The sequence below is a fragment of the Myotis daubentonii genome, chromosome 1 (assembly GCF_963259705.1).
Source record: "Myotis daubentonii chromosome 1, mMyoDau2.1, whole genome shotgun sequence".
NCBI lineage: Eukaryota > Metazoa > Chordata > Mammalia > Chiroptera > Vespertilionidae > Myotis > Myotis daubentonii.
The window spans coordinates 24,523,131-24,544,704 of record NC_081840.1 but is presented as its reverse complement, the minus strand read 5'-3'; the positions used below and the strand labels follow the sequence as shown (position 1 = coordinate 24,544,704).

The 21,574-nt window shown below is 41.5% G+C and overlaps 2 protein-coding genes across 33 annotated transcripts in view; both read left to right on the top strand.

Annotated features, from left to right (window-relative positions):
- SIPA1L1 (signal induced proliferation associated 1 like 1) overlaps positions 1 to 21,574 on the top strand; it is a 352,094-nt gene that overhangs the window by 236,039 nt on the left and 94,481 nt on the right. For all 32 annotated transcript variants that reach the window (XM_059691698.1, XM_059691696.1, XM_059691712.1 and 29 more), the window contains 3 exons: positions 533 to 663; positions 4,455 to 4,643; positions 21,240 to 21,414. In XM_059691698.1, coding sequence (XP_059547681.1) covers positions 533 to 663; positions 4,455 to 4,643; positions 21,240 to 21,414 — 495 coding nt within the window. The remainder of the gene's footprint in view (positions 1 to 532; positions 664 to 4,454; positions 4,644 to 21,239; positions 21,415 to 21,574) is intronic.
- On the top strand, positions 11,567 to 13,316 carry LOC132232083 (heterogeneous nuclear ribonucleoprotein C). Its single transcript, XM_059691694.1, has one exon. It carries the CDS (start codon positions 11,754 to 11,756, stop codon positions 12,657 to 12,659), a length of 906 nt encoding a protein of 301 aa, XP_059547677.1. The 5' UTR covers positions 11,567 to 11,753; the 3' UTR covers positions 12,660 to 13,316.

The window sequence follows — 21,574 nt, the reverse complement described above, 5'->3', positions numbered from 1 at the left end:
TCACTATATGGAAAAGCCACTGGTGAGGCCCAGTGCTCTGGGACGGAGCTCTTTTCTCCGAGCCCCTTTGCCATCGTCCCTGGGCTCCCTGGGACCAGAGTGCTGCTCAGTGATGCACAGACCTTCTTGCTCCAATCCAGGGAAATGTTTTTTCAATCTTGGGGGAGTCCCTCTGTCTTCAAACTCTGTTTTCAATAGACTTGGGGGATTTTTGTTAGTTTGGTTTTTAAAGAAAAACTGAATATCTCAGACACAAACTTTCCTTTCGGCAAGGAAGAACACACAGTGTAGCCTATTTAAATGGTAGAATGTAGGGAGAAAAAGCAAAGAAACTCAACAGGCCACCTCTCTTCAGTGTTACCTGCTCTAAAACTATACCTGTGTAGCCAAGGCCTTGTTTTTATAACACATCGAAGAATATTGATGTTTGTTCAGTGTGTTTGCATTTTATTGATATAAAGTAATTTCTGAGTGATCTAAATGTCCAGCACAACATCACATTTTAATTTTGTTTTGTCTTATTTTACTTAAGAACACTGGAACTATTTTGGGGCTGATGAGAATCTTGGTCCAGTGGCTGTGAGCATTCGAAGGGAAAAACCAGAAGAAATGAAAGAAAATGGATCTCCTTACAACTACCGAATAATATTTAGAACTAGCGAGGTAAGTTGCGAATGAGAAAGGTGAGGCTTAATGGAAGTGAGAAAAAAAGTATAGTGGTAGCAGTAGCAAAGCAATTAAATTTAATATCATCTGATCACAAATGTCTCTGAAAGACACAAAGCCCCCTTTCATTCATTCTGGTGGCGATAGGAGTGGACAGAATGGTTAGAGCTAGAGCCTTTCTTTCCACTGAGCTCTGGATAGATGCAATAAATGAATGGAAGTTTTGATTCAGAGAAAGATATGTCCATTGCATGGGGCCCAAGAAATTGGAACCCTCAGAATCCCAAATGGGGTATCACCTGTCCTGCCGAGCCAGTGGAGGAGCTGGGGCGCTCACACATGGAAGCGCGTCACCTAGGACTCAACACACTCCTCCAAACGAATGCTTGGGGTACTTCCTGACTCAAGGGAGGGGAAAAGACTTTCCTCCTTCTCCTTTCACGTCGCTATCTTTTGGACCTATTCTCTGAGGCCTGGAACATGCACTATTGGAACCAGAGGCTGTGTGATGTGGGTGAAGCAGGCTGCTGGAGCAACTTAGGAATCTTAAGGACACGTAATATGTCAGTTTTTATTTTTTAATGAAATCCAGGTTCAAAAAAGAAAAGGAAAAATAAAACTAGCCAGCAAAGCATTTCTTAAAAAGCCAAGAGCAAATCTGGGATTATGAAGTTCTGTCGTGTTTCTAAACATAAATTACTGTGCCAGTTATCCATTTATTACCTCTGAGCACTTAGGATCATTGTTATACACTAATGCCTGATACCCCCTTGAGGTATCTAGAAAATAATAGTTTTGAAACTAGTTTAAATAGAGCATTTGGCTTTACTTCTCCCATTGAATTTCAGAGGTTGGCCTCACTTAGTCATTGTTCCTAAGCTCAAACTCTGGGGAAATTAAAAATAAGGTTTTTAAAGGCATGGCTTTAATATCTTAATGTGTATATATAGCAGCCAGAGTGAAATGAAGACTAACATGCTCCAGTGTACTTTTCTCCATGCCAAAGCTAATTGTAAGCATGTAAATCCTTCTGTTGACATGAAAAACAGAGAACACACTGTGTTTTTGAATTTGGTTGAAGGTAGTTGGTCGTTTCCAGCTTCTCAGATCCACCAGATTCCTATGAGCCGCAGTTAGCTTACACCCAAGTATTTCTTTTTCTCCTCCCAAGGCCACTCTGATTTAAGGCCTCTATCTTAATACTCCTTTTCTGCTTTTAACCCATTTAAAATTTTTCTTCTTGCCACTGTCCTATCATCCTTCAGGCCAGAAGTTGACGTTTTCTAAATCAGCACTCTCGTAGTGGTTCTCAACCTTCCTAATGCCGCGATCCTTTAATACAGTTCCTCATGTTGTGGTGACCCCCAACCATAAAATTATTTTCGTTGCTACTCCATAACTGTAATTTTGCTACTGTTATGAATCGTAATGTAAACATCTGATATGCTATATGTGTTTTCCAATGGTCGTGACCCACAGGTTGAGAACCACTGCTAGAGCCTGTCACTGATTTCCATGAGTGTACCTGTCAGCTTGCCTGGCCGGCACTCCACACCTAGCCCCAGCCCCTCTCTCCAAGGTTACTCCTGTCCTATAGCAAGGTGACCCCTTAGCTGGGATGGGTGACCCACACTGACTCTTCCTTCCCACCTCCGTTCTTTCCTCTCTTGCCACCTTGGCCTGGAGTGCTGCACCTGCACCTCCCTCCGGGTCCCTGGTCTTATAGTCTGTCCTTTTCCTGCTGACCCATGAGAGTGCATTAGGTCTCTTGCATCCATTTCCCTAGCTTTTGATTGAAACATCCAAGTCAAATGTTGTTCATGGTTCAAAAAGTCATTACCACTTGTTTTCATGTTCAAATTAATGTCTGGCTGATGACAGCTCCATTATTCTAGTTGTTCAGGCCAGAAACCTTGAAGCTGCACTTGATTCTTTTTTTTCCCTCCATCCACCCCCGCTCCCAAATCTTCTTCCTCTTGACACCCCCAAGTATAAGCAGAATTTGTTAACTTTGTCTTCAAAATATGTCTAGGATTCAACCACTCTTCCCATCTACTGCCTGGGTCTGGGCCAGGGCCAAGCCACCACCATCTTTCCCTGAGAACTGTCTTCCAGCTTCGGCCCAGCAGGGATCCTTTTGAAATGTAATCCAGATATTGTCAATCCTCAATTCAGAATCCTGGACTGGTTTCTCATCTGCCTCTGAGAACAAGCCAGTCTCCTTAGTAGCCTAGGAGATGGGCACATCTGCTCAGGACCTCATGTCCAGCTCCCCTCGTTAGTCTGTCCCCGCCACACTGGCCTCCCCCTCTGGGGCAGTCTCAGGGCACCTCCACCATGGGTCTTAGATGCTCTCTATTCGTCTGCGGTGTGATAGTCTTCTCCAGGCATCCTGTTGGCCAGGGCTCTCTCATTTCCTTCTGGCCTTTGCTCATAAATCACAGGGGGCTTCATCTAAAATTTCATATCCAATTTCAGGCTTTATTTTTTCATGAATACTTAACACTATCTCACATATTGTTCTTATTTTCTTTTTCTGTCTCAGTGAGGATGGAACTTTTATCTGAGTTGTTCATTACTACACATGTAATACCCAAAGTAGTACTTTCTATCCCCCACCGCCCTCCCTCCTTCTCTTTCTTCCTCCTTCCCTCCCTCCACCTTCCCTTTCTCTTTTCCTTCTTTCCTGCCTTCCTTTATCCCTTCCTTCCCCTTTCTGATGTTTATTTGTCACTAACTTTTGTATAATTTTTTCTATCCAATAAAAATAATCCTTAAATGTGGATTCATTGTAATATCTTTATGAGGCTCTTCACAGAAATAAACTAACAAAAGTCCTTTGATAGAAATGCTCTAGATGTCAGTTTCAGGTGATAGCTCCTGACTTTGTGAGACAGGCATCTATATATATAAAACCCTAAGTGATTGGAATGACCAGTCGCTATGATGTGCACTGTGGGGGGTGGGGCCGGCCAGCCAACCTACCGTGGCCCCTCCTCCTGGCTTGCCCTGGCCCCGATCAGCTCCCTCCACCCCGATTGGTGGTGGGGCCAGCCAGCCAACCTGCCGCTGTTCCCTTCCCCTGGCAGGCCCACCCCGATCAGCCCCAATTGGGGCAGGACCAGCCGGACCCCCCCACCACCACCAGTGCACGAATTCGTGCACCGGCCTCTAGTATGTAATAAAGTAAGACTTAGTTTTCGTGTAGGGACTTCTCATGCTATTAATTTCTCATGTTAATAAATACATCAAGAATAAAGAACATGATGCCATGGCCAGTGTGGCTCAGTTGGTTGAGTGTTGTCCCATGCATCAAAAGGTTGCTGGTTCAATTCTTGGTCATGGCACAAACCCAGGTTGCGGTTCAATTCCCAGTTGGGGTACTTATGGGAGGCAACCAATTGATGTTTTTCACATTAATGTTTCTTTCTCTCTCTCTCTCTCCCCTTCTCCTCCCTTTCCCTCTCCCCCCTCTCCCTCCTCTCTCTCTCAAAACATCAATTAAAACATAATAAAAAATTAATTATAAAAAAAAGAACATGGTCATGCCAGTCCAGTTGGTTTTAGTAAATAGCATCAAGATAATAGGAATACAAACAGATTTCTCTTTCATTTTAATAGAAAGCATCCTTGCATAACATACATTTTTTAAAACTTGCATGTATTTATAAGCATGGCAGTGTGTTCATGAATAAAATCTTGTGGCATGTGCATGTTTTTAAGCCCAGGAACTTACGAGGATTCTCTCCTTTCTGGAAGTTGTTAACAGAAGCGGCCCTCTCTTTCAGCTCATGACACTGAGAGGTTCAGTCCTGGAGGATGCCATACCCTCAACAGCAAAGCACTCGACAGCCCGGGGGCTGCCCCTGAAAGAAGTGCTAGAGCACGTGATCCCGGAGCTCAGTATCCAGTGCCTGCGGCTGGCCTTCAACACTCCCAAAGTCACAGAGCAGCTCATGAAACTGGATGAACAAGGGGTGAGTGTGGCTTGGAGAACATTCTTCCGGCTCAGGTTTCCTTTAGGCTTCCAGAGCATGGACCTTCATGGTTCTTTTTTTGACAAGGAAAACTGGTGCCATTTATTGTGAAGGGTATTTTCTTTGCAATTACTCACTTTCTTTTTTCTTGGCTTTCTGAACTCTGAACATTTCTCATCTGATGAAATTCTCTATGTCATCATTGATGGATATGATATTTGAACTCTGTGCAGCTCTTGGTAATCTTCCACAAGTGTGGTGGATTTTTGAAGTACTCTAGTAGTAGCAATAACAGTAATAATAATAACTAACACTAATGAACCCACTCACCAGGCTCTGTTTTAAGTAAATTAAATATGTTATCCCATTTACTCTCCAAACCCTGTGAGAATGGGACCATTAGTATCCGTTTTAGAGACAAGGTATCTGAGGCACAGAGATTAATAGTAAGTTCAAGTTCACACAGTTAATAAGTTCAAAGCCTATACTGTTAGCTGGTACAACACACTGTCTTAAAAGCTTAAAACATTAAAGACTATTAGTACACCCAACAAAATATTTAGCCAAGACTAAATACAAACTTTAAAAAGGTGGGTTCTAATTAGTAACAAAATGAAAATACTGTAGATTTTCTCACTTCCATATTTTCTAGACCTTAACGTGGAGACCATTTAGTCAAAATACAAATGCCATTTTATGAACAAATTTGGCTGGTATTTCCACAATTAATAAAAAATTTCCATTTTATTAAAATGAATGGAAGTTCAGAAAAATCAGTTTCAAAGTATATTTATTCTTTTAATTCAGCCAGTAGGACTATATCATGGGCCAATAAGTTGGATGTAACTTTTCTAATCATTGCTCTCTGTCTAGTCATTTCATTTGTCATAAAGGTAATGTCTATTCCATATATTTATTTCAAATAGGCTGTGAGCATTGATGTTTATAACATAAATATGAAGCAGTTTGAATGCTTCAGATGACTACTGATACATAAACTTACTAATTTGGGGGCTGTCTTCCAATAAATATTTTAACAAAGGAGGAGTAGAAAAATGATTAGGTTCAACTTTATGGATTCAGTCTTTTTAGGAGTCAGTTTCAAGGAGAATAACAACATTTATTAGACATTGATAATTATATATGAAACTTTCTAAATTCTATATTAGGACAGATTATCTATATATATAAAAGCCTAAGCGATAGAACAACTGAATGACCAGTCACTTTGACGTGCACTGACCAGCAGGGGGCAGGCGCTCAATGCAGGAGCTGCCCCCTGGTGGTCAGTGCGCTCCCACAGCCAGCCTCCCGTGGGCCCTCCCTCCAGCCAACCTCCCGCAGCCCCCATGGGCTCCTATCACCAGCCAGGCCGAAGGATCCCACCCATGCACAAATTCGTGCATTTGGCCTCTAGTATTATATAAAGGAGGTATTTATTGCCATTTTCCCTTTGTTTTAATCACATTAAGTAAAAAATGGGTGCCCCACTTGTATAAATTTTATGAGTTCTCTGGCACTTATGCCTCTCTTTGTGATTACAAATGTTGAACCAGAGGTGGGGCTGATCTGTGATGAACACTCTTTAGTACCATCAATACAGGAAAGATAACACTATAATGAGTTTAATTTAAAGCTAAATTTATTTAATTCACAAACTATCCATTCTGAAATTATGAACTTCTTAATCCTGGTGGAGGGGTATTAAAATATACTTTTCTTCATAAATTATTGGTAATAATATGTGTTAGTTGTTTTCTTTAATGCCTTTCTGGCATAATTAAAATTTGGTAATTTAAGTGAGTCTCCCAGTTTTATTTTGGAAATTTTACTAAGTAGTGGAGTCTAGGAATTTAAAACATGCTATTTTATACAAGCAGCAATTTAGCTGGACCAAGGGGCATCCCCACTTAGCCTCTGTCATTTCATTTATATCTTCATAGCTTTCAATGCCAGAATTATACTGTTAAAAAACAGACACATACTTGGGCATTTTGTCTGGGGAATCATTTTTTGGGGGTAGGAAATCTCATTAACGCCTTGGAATCATTTTGAGAAACAGATTATTTGGGCACCTTTACAAATACAGATTTTAAAACAAATGCTTATAAGTGCAGTAGATTATGCATTGGAGTCATTGCAAAGCACTTTAGGTTTCCATCTATGTCATCACTTCTTAAAATGTCATGCTTTGTACATCTTTACATTTGAAAAGATTCATGGTGTGATACCGAGAAACTGGACTCACTAAAAGGTAATTCTAAATCTCCTTTTAAATTTTATTTAAGTGATTCCTTTAATGTTTTTTCTAAACGGCTTACATAATTATGCTTGGAAGAAGAAAACTATTTGCTTGTTATATTGTGGTATTGTGCCTTTCAGAACCTTGGTGCCTTAATTTCTCATTTTACCACTTTTAAAAGCTGAAATGAACAGAAGAACAAATGAAAATTATATTTATAAAATATGAAAGAAAGCATTTCACAGAAATATAAAAATTTGTTTTTATTTGTCTAGACCAGCCGTGGGCAAACTACGGCCCGTGGGCCGTATCCGGCCCGTTTGAAATGAATAAAACTAAAAAAAAAAAAAAGACCGTACCCTTTTATGTAATGATGTTTACTTTGAATTTATATTAGTTCACACAAATACTCCATCCATGCTTTTGTTCCGGCCCTCCGGTCCAGTTTAAGAACCCATTGTGGCCCTCGAGTCAAAAAGTTTGCCCACCCCTGGTCTAGACTCTGATATGTATGTTGGAACTGACATAGGCATTTTAATTCCTGAAGTTTTAGAAATGAACATACACCTTGTGATTTACTCAAGCTCTCACATTCTCCTTCTTGAAGACTTTCTGGGCCCTTCACTATGTACTGATGTCCACCTCCATTCTCATATAATGGGCAATAAGAAAATGAAACTGACCTGCCAATGATTTCACACTGCCAAGAATTTAGAACAGGTTGTGACTCAGAAAATTTGGTTCCAGTCTGGATTTAGTTTATCCATCATAATCCTAGGTCTTCACTTAATTAGACAATTTAGAGCATCTCTTATGATGAAAGCAAATACCTGAATATATGTTTACTTACATGGTTCTAAGCCCTTCATCAGCATCATCTGATTTCGTCCTTAGCACCCTGTGTGGTGGGTTCCGGTTATTGGCCTTTTTTATGCTTGGCAGGATTGAGACTTTGAGAAGTTCCCAGGGCCATTTTACCTTAGCAGTCCTGAGCACTGGATACCAGTTTGCCTAATACTACCTTTTGTTTTTTAAAGATTTGCAACTTTTCATATACTTTTGTGTATCTTGGATTTTTTTTTATCCTCAGAGCTATGTTGTGAAATATCAGGAATTTCATATCTATTCAAGCCAACTTTTTAATAAATGGCCAACTCAGTTACTTTTGGATTTGTTTCTTTTTCTTCATCAGTCATTTAAAAAACACCTTGATCTCATCTAGACTGTGCGAGGAGAATGTGAGGTCGTCTGGCCAGGCCCTGTTTGAATTCACACGTATGAAGCACTTAGTACAGTGCCAGATGTGGTGAACATTGAAGAAATAGTAGCTGTGATTGATAATGATAAAATGATAACTTGTTAGTAGCCTTTTACATGCATTATCTCATTTAATCTTGGTAAGTATCCTATGAGAGAGCTGCTCTTAGAGGTAGTAGGATGTATTATGCTTACTTTCACAAGTAAGCGTAACTGCTTCAAATCCAGTAAATGCTTATTGAACAACCACTCTTTGAAGATTATTAAATACTGTAGAGAATAAATAGGCTGGTAAGACACTCCTTAACCATGGAGGAGAAAAGGTCATAAGTTACTGTAATGGAAGCTAGGTCTAATATAATCCTCCTATCTAATAAAAGAGAAACATGGTAATTGGCATACGACCGCTACCCTTCCCATTGGCTAATCAGGGCGATATGCAAATTAACTGCCAGCCAAGATGGCGGCCGGCAGCCAGGCAGCTTGAAACTAACATGAGGCTTGCTTGCTTCAGTGACGAGGACTCCAACGGTCCCCGCCTGCCAATGCAGGCCTCTGAGCTGGCAGTTTGAAACATAGTTACAAAAATAGAAGCTAAACAAAACCCCAGAAACCAGCTTTCAGCGAGCCCAGGATCTCAGAGCTGGAGTTGATACAGAGTTTCGATTGTAGAACCTAAACAAACCAGATACCTGCTTTCAGGAGTGGAGGCCTAAGAGCTGGAGCCTCAGAGCTAAAGCTGGCTCAGAATAAAAAAAAATGAAAAGAAAAAAACGAGCAGTTGGGAGCTTCAGTCCCAGCCTGAAAACAGCCTTCAGCCCCTCACCCAGACTGGTCAGGCACCCCAGTGGGGACCCCCACCCTGAAGGGTGTGTGACCAGCTGCAAACAGCCATCATCCCCTCATCCAGGCTGGCCAGGCACCCCAGTGGGGACCCCCACCCTGATCTGGGACACCCTTCAGGGCAAACCAGCCAGCCTCCACCCATGCACCAGGCCTTTATTCTATATAGTAAAAGGGTAATATGCCTCCCGGCACCGGGATCAGCATGACAGGGGGCAGCGCCCAAACCCCCTGATCGCCCTGTGGCTCTGTGTGTGACAGGGGGCGGGGCCACAACCTCCCTATCGGCCCTGCTCTGTTCCTGACAGGGGAAGGCGCCCCAACCCCCTGATCGGCCCTGCCCTGTGCCTGATAGGGGGGAGCTCGCCAACCTCCTGATCGCCCTGCGGTTCTATGTGTGACAGGGTGCGGCGCCCCAAACCCCCCACCCCACGGGCCCTGCTCTGTGTGTGACGGGGTAGAGCCATAACCTCCCCATCGGCCCTGCCCTGAGTGTGAGAGTGGCGGCGCCCCAACCCCCTGATCGGCCCTGCTCTGTGGGTGATAGAGGGCGGCGCCCCAACCCCCCCCACCCCACGGGCCCTGCTCTGTGTGTGATGGGGTAGAGCCATAACCTCCCCATTGGCCCTGCCCTGAGTGTGACAATGGCGGTGCCCCAACCCCCTGATCAGCCCTGCTCTGTGGGTGATAGAGGGCGGTGCCCCAACCCCCTGCTCCACCCTGCTCTGTGCGTGACGGGGGAGCTCCCCACCCTCCTGATGGGCCCTGCTCTGTGCATGACAGGGGGGAGCTCCCCAACCCCCCGATGGGCCCTGCTCTGAGCCCGACCAGGGGCTGCACCTAGGGATTAGGCCTGCCCTCTGCCACCCGGGAGCAGGCCTAAGCCAGCAGGTCGTTATCTCCTGAGGGTTCCCAGACTGCGAGGGGGCACAGGCCGGGCTGAGGGACCCCCCCCCCCTCCCGAGTGCACAAATTTTTGTGCACCGGGCCTCTAGTGAGTATAATAAAAGAATTGCCAATGAAGAGCAATGGAGGTGCAAACCAATGGGGCCAAGTCAGGATTGGTCAGATGGATCAGGATGAGGAGCCCTTGGAAGGAAAGAGGATTTCATCAGGCCAGGGAACAAGCAGGACAGGGGCCTAGACTCAGAACAATAAGAACAACGCTTAGAGAGACAAAGGGCGGCAAGCAGTCCAGCTGAGCAGGAGTGTGAGGCACATACAAGAGAAAAGTGAAAATAGGTATTTTTATTGAGCAGTGATTAAGGCAGGCAACTAGATGAACAATGTACATGGATTCTTTTAATTACTCCTCAGCAGCTTTGCTGTAGGTGCTATTATAGTCCTTGTTTTACAGACTGAAGCGCTGAGGCACAAAGAGGCTGGAAGACCCCCAGATCACAATTAGGATCTGGTGGAGGCATTGGACCTGGAGAGCCCACACTCTTCACCCATCACCCGTGAGAGAGAGAACTGGACAGCTGGCTCCATGCTTTACTGCTCCGGGCTTCGATGCCCAGTATTAAGTATAACATGCTGAACCCAAATGAAACCGGAGCAGAGCTTAAAAATACTTAAAGCACAGTTGCCAGTTTGCAGTAGAGAAAATGGTTAGTCCTGTTTTCAGTAGGATATGTCAAGTTTTATGTACACAGTAGTTATTTTACCTAAATGAGTATCTATACTATTTTTCTAGGTATTTATTAAAGATGCAAAGAAATGAAAATATTTATTGAGTTCTCTTTTCTTTAAAAAGTTAACCTTCAACTTATTGAAATTAAAGGGGAAAAGTATCTAATTAGGTCTGCAATATATATCTCAAGAATAGATGTAAGGAAAGAAGCAGTGTTTGGTTGATAATGAATATCACTCATCCTTTGATTAAGGACAATGGGTAACGTTATTTGCTGACTTAACCAAATCATTGCCCTGTTGCATTATTTTATTGAGGACAAATGGATTCGAATCAGCCACTTTCTTCTTTGATGTAGGCAGCTGAATTTAAACAAAGAATCATAGGGAAAACACTTTTCCAAACCCATTTTCTATGAATGAAGCTTTGGCAAAATAATTACCCTTCCTGAAATTTTAATCTTTTCTTAGATTATGATATCAGCTAATGCGTGATTAAAGTTCCCGGGCCACCAGATTGGTTCCAGACAACTCAGCATATGTACATTGTCAGGAAGGAAATAGCCATGATAGTCATCAGGTGAGGGGAAGAAGCAGCCGCACTTGGAGCTCTGTCTTGTCTGTTCGCAAGTAGTGTTTGCTCTGCACCAGCTCATCCATGCTCTTTCCCCAGCTGAGGCTGGGTTGGATGACTGTGAAGTCCTTTTCAGTGCTAAATAAGATCCCGTGGTTTTCATGACTGATAACATAGCATTTGGAAGTCTTTGGCTGTGGTAGGGCTGCAGTTTGCAGGGATGGAGCTAAGCATGGCTAGTAAGACATGCAGTAAGGATTTTTTGGTTCACAGTCCAAAAAGGACAGAACAATTGATTGCAGATATTTCAGTCTTCTTATTTTTATATTGTGGATTGTGTTTTAAATTCAGCTTTAAAATAAAAAGTTAGGCCATTTTGTGAAGAGACGAAGGCAGAGCGGTTGCTGCCGCGTTGCTGACCTCGAGCAGTAGTCGGCTTCTCCACGTAGAACCCGGGAGTAGGAGATTCAGAATCGAATCTCTTCTCCCTTTTCTCACCAGTGAGATTTTTTTGATCTTCAGCTACATTTTGGCTTTGTGAGGAACTTAATCATCAAAGACAATGGCCAGCAATGTTACCAACAAGACGGATCCTCGCTCCATGAACTCCCGTGTATTCATTGGGAATCTCAATACTCTTGTGGTGAAGAAATCTGATGTGGAGGCTATCTTCTCAAAGTATGGCAAAATTGTGGGTTGCTCTGTTCATAAGGGCTTTGCCTTCGTTCAATATGTTAATGAGAGAAATGCCCGGGCTGCGGTGGCAGGAGAAGATGGCAGAATGATCGCTGGCCAGGTTTTAGATATTAATCTGGCTGCAGAGCCAAAAGTGAACCGAGGAAAAGCAGGTGTGAAACGATCTGCAGCGGAGATGTACGGCTCCTCTTTTGATTTGGACTATGACTTTCAACGGGATTATTATGACAGGATGTACAGTTACCCAGCACGTGTTCCTCCTCCTCCTCCTATTGCTCGGGCTGTAGTGCCCTCAAAACGCCAACGTGTATCAGGAAACACATCACGAAGGGGCAAAAGTGGCTTCAATTCTAAGAGTGGACAACGAGGATCTTCTTCCAAGTCTGCAAAGTTGAAAGGAGATGACCTTCTGGCCATTAAGAAGGAATTGACCCAGATAAAACAAAAAGTGGATTATCTACTGGAAAGCCTGGAAAAAATTGAAAAGGAACAGAGCAAACAAGCAGACTTGTCCTTCTCGTCCCCAGTAGAGATGAAGAATGATAAGACAGAAGAGGAGCAGACCACCAGCTCCCTGAAGAAAGATGAGACTAATGTGAAGATGGAGTCCGAGGGGGGTGCTGAGGATTCTGCTGAGGAGGGGGACCTACTGGATGATGATGATAATGAAGATCGGGGGGATGACCAGCTGGAGTTGATCAAGGATGATGAAAAAGAGGCTGAGGAAGGAGAGGATGACAGAGACAGCGCCAATGGCGAGGATGACTCTTAAGCACATAGTGGGGTTTAGAAATGTTGTCCCATTATTTCTTTATCTAGGCGCTTGTCTGAGATCAAAATTTTCACCAGATCCTCTCCCTAGTACCTTCAGCACATGCTCACTGTTCTCCCCATCTCGTCCCTCCCATGTTCATTAATTCATATTGCCCTGCGCCTAGTCCCATTTTCACTTCCCTTTGATGCTCCTAGTAGTTATGTTAAGTCTTAACCCTGTAATTTTTGCTTTTAATTTTGATACCTCTTTATGACTTAACAATAAAAGGATGTATGGTTTTTATCAACTGTCTCCAAAATAATGTCTTGTTATGCAGGGAGCACAGTTCTTTTCATTCATATATGAGTTCAGTAGTTGCTTCCCTAACTGCAAAGGCAATCGCATTAGTTGAGTAGCACCTGAGAGCAGCTTTGAGTTAGAGGTATGTGTTTTATACCCCATATAAGAGTGCTATGTGGGGCTGTTCAACACAAATGTAACAATGTATTTTTGTGAATGAGAGTTGGCATGTCAAATGCATCCTCTAGGTAAATAATTAGTGTAATAGTTTTAAGATTTGTTTTCTAAAGTTGATACTGTGGGTTATTTTTGTGAACAGCCTGATGTTTGGGACCTTTTTTTCTCAAAATAAACACGTCCTTATTAAACCAGGAATTTGGAAAAAAAAAAAAATAAAAAAATAAATAAAATAAAAAGTTAAACTAGTTTTCTTTCCTACAGGACTCAGCTAGCTATTATCTTCAAATAATCCAAATATTAAAGTAATTGTGTTTATGTCAGGGGATCCCAGTTCTACCTTGTTCGTATCTCCTCTCCTTCTTCATAGTTACCAAGTTTTATTTTATCTTATTTATGTATTGCTATGTTTCTTTATACAGATATCAACAAATATGCGTATGTAGCTTATTTCCCCATTTTCTTATACAAAATAATAGAGGCCCGGTGCACGAAATTTGTGCAAGGGCTTTAGCCCTTGCAGCCGCGGCTTCGTCTGGAAGGTCGTCTGGACGGTCATTCTGTTGTTCGGTCTAATTAGCATATTAGTAGTAGCTCTTTATTATATAGGATAGCATGCTGTACATGTTGGGTTTTTTACTTAGAAATATATTTTGGAAATCTATGTCAGTACATGGATTACTTTCCCACTGTTTTTACTGTTACATAATATTCTGTCATATTGCTGTACCATAGTTTATTTCATCACTTTCCCTACTGATGGGCATTTGGATTGATTACATTTTTTTCTTATTACAAACAGCGCTGCAGTGAAGAGTCTTTCTCTGTATAATTGAAATTCATCTCAATCTCAAATTAAAACAGGTGCCTTTATTATCAGTTTAATACCCAATATGAAGCTTTATACTTTTGTGAGAAACTTTGCACCACCTAGCATTAGAGAAGATGGAGAAGATTATTGTGTGTATAGAATATTTCCTATACATTATACCACAGATAAAAATAGATTAGAATATGTCTACGCAAATATATATATAAATAATTTTGACAGCCTCTCTGTCAGATTTTTTAAATAACTTTTCTACCCAATATCCATATGCCATTTTAAAAAATAAGTTATTTTTCTCAGTAATGTCCAATGAGGATTCTAACTAGCATTTTCTGTTCCCAACACTGATTTTTTCAGTCTTGTGACATTTTTTTAAGAGGACAGTATAGTGATGAGTATTTAGAAAGTAGTTAAGAGAGTTATGTTTATGAAGAACAAACCAAAATAAATGCTACCAGTGTGAATCATGAGGATTTTTAAAACATGACCAAGGTCTTCATGTACAGTACTGGCATATAGCTTGTCGCAGATTAGCCAACCCACTGAGAATAATCAGAAACACTAGACAAAATATTCTTTAAAAATAAATTTGGCCCTAACTGGTTTGGCTCAGTGGGTAGAGCATCAGCCTGTGGACTGAAGGGTCCTGGGTTCGATTCCGGCCAAGGGCACTTGCCTGAGTTGTGGGCTCAATATGCAGGAGTCAGCCGATCAATGATTTAAATAAATAAATTTGGACTTTATTTCTGGAAATAGGGAGTAGATATATTTTTCCACTCTTCCTGCTACATACAGGTAAACACCTTGTACATTGCAGTGTACCAAGTAAATCTGAAAAGTCAGCACAATAAGGCTAAATAAATAAATAAATAAATGGCATGTAGATAAAGAAAAGGGAAAAAATAAAACTCCCAATTTCAGACAACATAATAGTCTATGTACAAAACTCCAAGGAATCTACAAAAACTTCCTAGAACTAGGAGGTATGTTCAGCAAGGTTATATGATTCAATGTCAACTCACACAATCAGTTAGAATTCTCTTAATGAACATGTGAAAACTGCAAATAAAATATAATACCATTTATAATCCTTCAGCAAAACATGAAATACTTGCATATATATCTAACAAAATACAATAGGACTTGTTTGCTGAAAACTGATGAAAGGAATCTAAGAAAATATACCATACTCATGGTTTCTAAGACTCAACATGTTAATGATGTCCATTCTTCCCTAAATTATACAGTTTAACACAATTAGTATCAAAGTCCCAGCAAGATTTTTTATAATTATAGACAAGATTATTCTGAACTTTTAATGGAATGGCAAAGGAATTAGAACAGCTAAAAAAATTTTTAAAAAAAGAATAAAGTAGGAGAGATTATTCCACCTTATTTCACAATTTTGTATACAGTAATAAAGGCTGTCTTATTATTTATTGGAAGGATAGACACAGGATCAATAAAACAGAATAGAGAAACCAGAAACAGCTCCACACAAGTATATCCAACTGATTTTTTAAAAGGAGTGAAAACAAGAAGGCTTTTCAAACAAACGTGCTGGGACAATTAGATATCCATAGACAAAATAATGAGCTTGACCTAAACCTTATACATTATACAAAAATTTATTCAAATGAATCATTGATTGAAATATAAAATTATAAAATTTTTATAAAAACAAAATCTTTGGGCCCTAGGGTGTGGTGAAGAGTTCTTAAATACAATACCACAAACTTTATTCAGAAAAGAAATAATTGAGAAACTGGAGTTCATCAAAATGAAAAACACCCTGCAGCGCTTCTTTTCCTTGGACGTTTGCTGATTTGTATGAGACTTGGGGCTGTAGATAAAAAGTTAGATGACAGATCAACTTTCATTGATTTCATGCGGCTGCAGAAATACAAAATAGAGCTCAAGTGTCACTGGAGAACTTGATCTGTTAAACAATCAAATTAAAATTCTAGAACTGAAGAAAATAACCAAAAGTTAAAATCTCAGTAGATGGGTTTAAAAGCATATTCGACACAGAAGAGAAAATTGGTTAAATGGAGACAGGTTGCCAGAAGAACTTTAACTGAAGAATGGAGACAAGAAAATATGAGAAATATAGAAAAATCCCTAAAAGGCATGTGACCTACAGTGGAATACAAATATATAATCCAATTTTTAGGAGGAGAAGCAAGATTAAAGCATTATTTGGGAATGCAATCAGTATTTGAAGAATTACTCCTAGGATAATTTTCAAAACTGATGAAAGACATGATTTAAGGTAGAATCAAGGACCTCTGCTTGCCCTAAGCCCGATAAGTGCAACAAAAATCAGACCTAAGCCTGATAGTAAAAAATAATATTGCTGAAAATAAACAAAATTTTTAAATAGCCTAAGGAAAAATATACCTTCAAAAAAGAACAGTGAGACAGGCAATTGGCTTTTAAAATTAACATTTGCTGGCTATGAAGCATGAAGAAAAGGTGGAAGTCAGAAGATTTATCAAGAATGCTGAAAGAACAACTGACACAATAAATTTTACCCAACAAAAATGCTCTTAAAATGTAGGCAAAACTAATTTACAATGGGAAAACATAGAACAGTGGTTGTTGGAGGCTTTTATTAATTCAGGGATGCACTGCAAATGGAAACCAGGGAACTTTTGGGGTGATGGAAATGTCTGTACCTCGATTGTAGTGGAGCTTTATTAGGACTCATTTAATTGGATGCAGTTTACTGTTCAGAAATTATATACCAATAATGTCGATTTAAAAACTGAAGGCAGCCCTTGCCGGTTTGGCTCAATGAGTAGAACGTTGGCCTGTGGACTAAAGGGTCCTGGGTTCAATTCTGGTCAAGGGCACATGCCGGGGTTGTGGGCTTGATCCCCAGTGTGGGGTGTGCAGGAGGCAGCCAATCAATGATTCTATCTCATCATTGATGTTTCCATCTCTCCCTCTCCCTTCCGCTCTGAAATCAATAAAAATATTAAAAACACACATACACAAAACTGAAGGCAGATTTCTTCTTTTGGCCAAGATTAAGAAAGAGGGACTAGATCTATGCTCCCATCTGAAACAACTTAAAAACGAGGCAGAACAATGAAACAGTGATTTTTATGGCACTGTGCATCAGGCAATGAAGGGCAGTGATCTCTGGGAGGTGGGAAAGAGGAAGTAGACCCTAAGCTTGCGCCAGTCTGAAGGGAGTGTCCAGGCTGCAGTGCTCACAGGGGGTGGGGGTGGGTGGGGACCCAGCTGAAGCCCAGGGGTCTCCCAGAGGTGAGACTGAGATGTGAGGCCAAGGAGGCTTGGGTTCGGGGTTCACAGAGCTGAGTATTGAAAAGCGCATGCATTTGAGGAAACTGCATGAGGCCAGAGTGAGAATCCCCCTAAAGGTGGAGAGGGGCGAGTCCTCAGTCCTCCCACGCGGTGGGGAACAGTTTCTGCTCCCACCAGGCAGACAGGAAAACCTCCATTCACGTGGCATTGGACAAAGTCTCAGAGTGGTTTTGCTGTAATAGTGGGGCCAAATTATCCTCAAATTAAACTCTGCTCTGGCACGACCTAACAGCAAGAGCTGTAAGGATCAAACTATTTCCCAATAACCATACCCCAGAGCACAGCTCAAGCACCCTCAAGGGTGAGAGCTGCTGTACAAGAACGTACTTCATAGTGAGCATGTGAATTCCTAGATTAAATCAGGCATTTGGGTTTGTAAGAACAGTGAGAACTGGTTTGCTCTCATGCTCTGTGCCGCCTGGTGGCCTGCCTTTGGCTGGGACACCAGGGATGAAGAGATGAGGAGGCACTGCTGGGCGATCTCTGAGAACCTGGTTGTTCTCATCTGTTTCCACCTGGAGGGGCTCCAACTTGACTTCCCCCCCAGCCTTCCAGGAGCTCAGGGCGGGGTAAGTCAGATTGCAGCTCCTGTTTCTTTGGTTTGGTGTTGAAGTGCCTTTTTTATGAGAGGCAGAGCCGCGCTGTGTTGTGTTTTTCCCAGCCGGGGGAGTCCACACCACTTGATGGGTGTTGAAAAACACTTATTTTGTTTGAGGTTCACCTTCATCTTAGATATAACCTGAGTCCTGAAATTGGGAAGAATAATTTTTCCCCACTTTATTCTTTTTCAAAATTGTTTTAGCCATTCTAGTTCCTTTGCCTTTCCATATAAATTTCAGAATAATCTTGCCCATAACAAAAATGGCATCCCTTTTTACAATACAAACATTTGTTGTGTCCAGACACTTCCATCAGTGCTCCCTGTGAGCAGCTGATACGCAAGCACGGAATTGTATAGCATGATCCTGAGATTATCCAGAGCAAAGCCCCGAGTGCAGAGAGCCCCAGCCCGTTCCCAAGGTGGCTTCTGGGGCCTTCGCAGCTCTATTTTGAGCATTGCATGAAAGGATTATATATTGACATACATGAACCTATACAGATGTGTGCCTCCAAAAAAATGCTGTTTTATATAACTCACAACAATTCAAAGCCCCCAAAGGACAGCTCTGGCTCCATTTACATTTGCTCTTTCTCTTGACATGTTCCGTATTACATTTACATAACTTCTCCTTAACAACTTCTCAGATTCTGGCAGGGACATGGCTGCTAACTGAGGATTCTGGGAGCGCAAGTTCAGAGAATGCCACCCACCTTGATTTAATTGCAGCAGAAACTCGGGATACAGTCATATTGTCACCTTAGAGGATAGAGCAATTGGCACAGTTTCAAACCAGAGGAAATTTGACATTCTAACCAATTTCTTAATCCCCTTAAAGGATCCTTCCTTTCACAACCAGCACAAACCAGTTTGTTCTCCTGTCTGCAGGTGGAGTTCTGGGGACTATGAGAATCAGACCTAATAAAACAGCACATAGTCATAGATTCTTCTTCGCCAGTGATTTGAGGGAAATTCGCTTCCTTATCTGTGTTCCTCTGAACTCTTTTCTCCCCCTCTTTCTCTCTCTTTTTCTTTTTTTTATAAATGAATCCTTTTGAGTGTTGCACAGTGAAATCTTAGGCCTTATCTAAGAAGTTTTAAAAAGCCATCCCACAAATCCAATGTCACCGACGCTTTCTGTGGAACAGGGTGACTTTTGTCTTACGTTGTTGCACGAGAAGGCTGATCGGGCAGGCACTGAGCCAAACGGCAAATAACCCAACGCCGCTTCCTTTCTCTGAATCGCTTCATCTCTGATGGTTCTCCTGTGGGAGAGAGTAAGGCTCTGGCTTTATTAGGGACTTCTTCTATAATAGACGCAGAGCTTACTTATTTGCTGAGACCTGATAGGGTAACACAGCTTAGTTCCCCAGCCAAGATGAAATCTCTACCTGTGGGAGTTCCCCTCTAAGCATTGGCTACAGTTAGACATTTGAAGCAGGCCGGCTGAGATAAGGCGGAAATGTCAGTGGTGTGCAGTAGGTTTTACTCTGACTTCTTTTGTTTGGTTTTTCCTACATGTGGTATACAAAATGAGAAAGTCCTAAATCCCTTTCTGTTAATGATTACAATGAAGCCACAATAATGGAAGTTATATGCTATTTTTAAAATATTCTAGTACATTTGCACGTTTCAGACTTGGAACTTCACCTCCCACTCCCTGGAGTAGGCAGAGTCGGGTCAGTTCTGTACAGAGCTTCAGGGGGCCTCCTGTTCCCAGGTCATGTAAAGCTGCAGAACTTCCTGTCAGCTAGGTAGCGTGCAGTGGAGGGGGAGCAAGAAAGAGTTTCTCCCATGACATTTTCTGTGTTATCACTCTTCTGAAACATTTGGTTTGGAAGGTTGAAAGGAGTTGTTCAGGTTCAGAGTCCCTTGTGTAAAGCGATAAGAGCTGGATATGTTTCAGAATCCAGAAATGTCCAGATTTTAGCAGGGTAGTAAAATGCACGCACTGTATAGTATTGTCCCCAGTGGAATCTGGGACAGCACCCCACAGTCAAACACATTAATATTTCTATAGGAAAGAAACAAATAGTCACACAAAGAGGAATAAGTTAAAAGTACTAACATCAGCTCAAACCAAGTTTTGCTGCCAAATGTGTTTGTTTTTATCTTTCCACTTTTGACTTGCAAGTAAGGGGCTGTGGACATATGTTGCAGTGATAGAAATGGAGCAGGACAAGCCTGGTGAGTCCTGGTCATGTTTAATGGAGCCAAGTCACAGGACTGACAGTTGTGATCTGTGACTCTCCCTCCTGGGCCAGTTACTTTCTCTTCCATTCTCTTGGCTTATCTGTCAAGCAGGGGTAGTATTTGCTTTATGGGTGGTTGGAAGGATCAGCTAATGGTAAACACGGAACATAGTGATTGGCATATAATGAGTATTCATTAAATGTTAGTTATAAAAATTTGCCTCGCCCCTTCCCCCTTTTCTTTTAGTAGATAAAAATGGACTGAAGCAGGGATTGCAGCACCACTCTGGAAATAGGCCTACGTGATACAGATTGCCCTGATTTCAACGGAGAGTTAAAACTCTACATTTTTATATTGAAAACTCGTTTCTTGTTAAATGGCTAATATCACCTTGAAATTCGTTTGCAAAATGATTAGAGTTTTCAATGATGAATAGGTTCTACTTAAGCCTCCTGAATGCTTGGCTAACTGTGTCTAAGAAGAAATGTTTGCCCCTTTGCCGATTTGCCATTGTGAAGCCCCTTCCCAGTTTCTTTCCAGGCCTCATCTTTTAGAAAAATATTTGAAAGGGGCATTGTTAATGATGTTAGCACTCTAACAAAGATATAACAGGCTTATAATTTAGTATATTGGAAAAATGGCATTAGAAGATGTCTCTTCCAATTTTACCAAAAAAATGTTTTCCAAGAACATTAGTGGGCCTCTTAGGGCAAAACAATTTATTTTTAAAGTCTCTTTTGTAAAGTGAGCTTCTGCTTTTAAATTCATAAAAGCCTCCCTTTTTAAAAGGGGAGAGAGGGGAACATTGCAAAAGAACTGCCTTTTGTTGTCAGCTGTTTTGTATAGCCTTATTCTGTACTTTGTAATCCATTAACCGAAATACCCGAGAGTATCAACATCTGTTCTAATGATGCATGATCTTCACATTGTTAATAACAGGAGATGTTATTTTTTTGGCCTTTCCTCTAAATTCATGAAGATTATAATTACAGACGCTTCCTCTGCTGTACTATTTGTATCAAAGACAGAAGAATTAACATAGAATGATTTCAAGAGGGTAGAGCCGTTAGCTATTCAATGGGCCTTCGCTCTACAGGACTTATTAGCACGTAAGTGGGCCAAAGAGGTTCGCCTCTGCTTATATGCATTGTGTTGCCTGCCTTCACAGCTTAACTATCAGCAGAAAGTCGGCATCATGTACTGCAAAGCTGGACAGAGCACGGAGGAAGAGATGTACAACAATGAATCAGCCGGCCCGGCCTTTGAGGAATTCCTTCAGCTGTTGGGAGAACGCGTTCGGCTCAAAGGATTTGAGAAGTATCGTGCACAGCTTGACACCAAAAGTAAGAAATACATGTACCCTCCTACGTGGTTTGTTTTCCTCCTGCTGTGTTGATGTTCACCTGCTAAATTGCCCATAAAACAACATTGCCACTTACTGTAGGAAGCTCCTGGTGATGGAGGAGAGGAAGCCCGAGAGGGAGGTCTGTGGCTCCAGAACAG

Excerpts from the sequence above, each read along its gene's own strand:
- LOC132232083 (XM_059691694.1), top strand. The coding sequence starts at position 11,754 with ATGGCCAGCAATGTTACCAACAAGACGGATCCTCGCTCCATGAACTCC.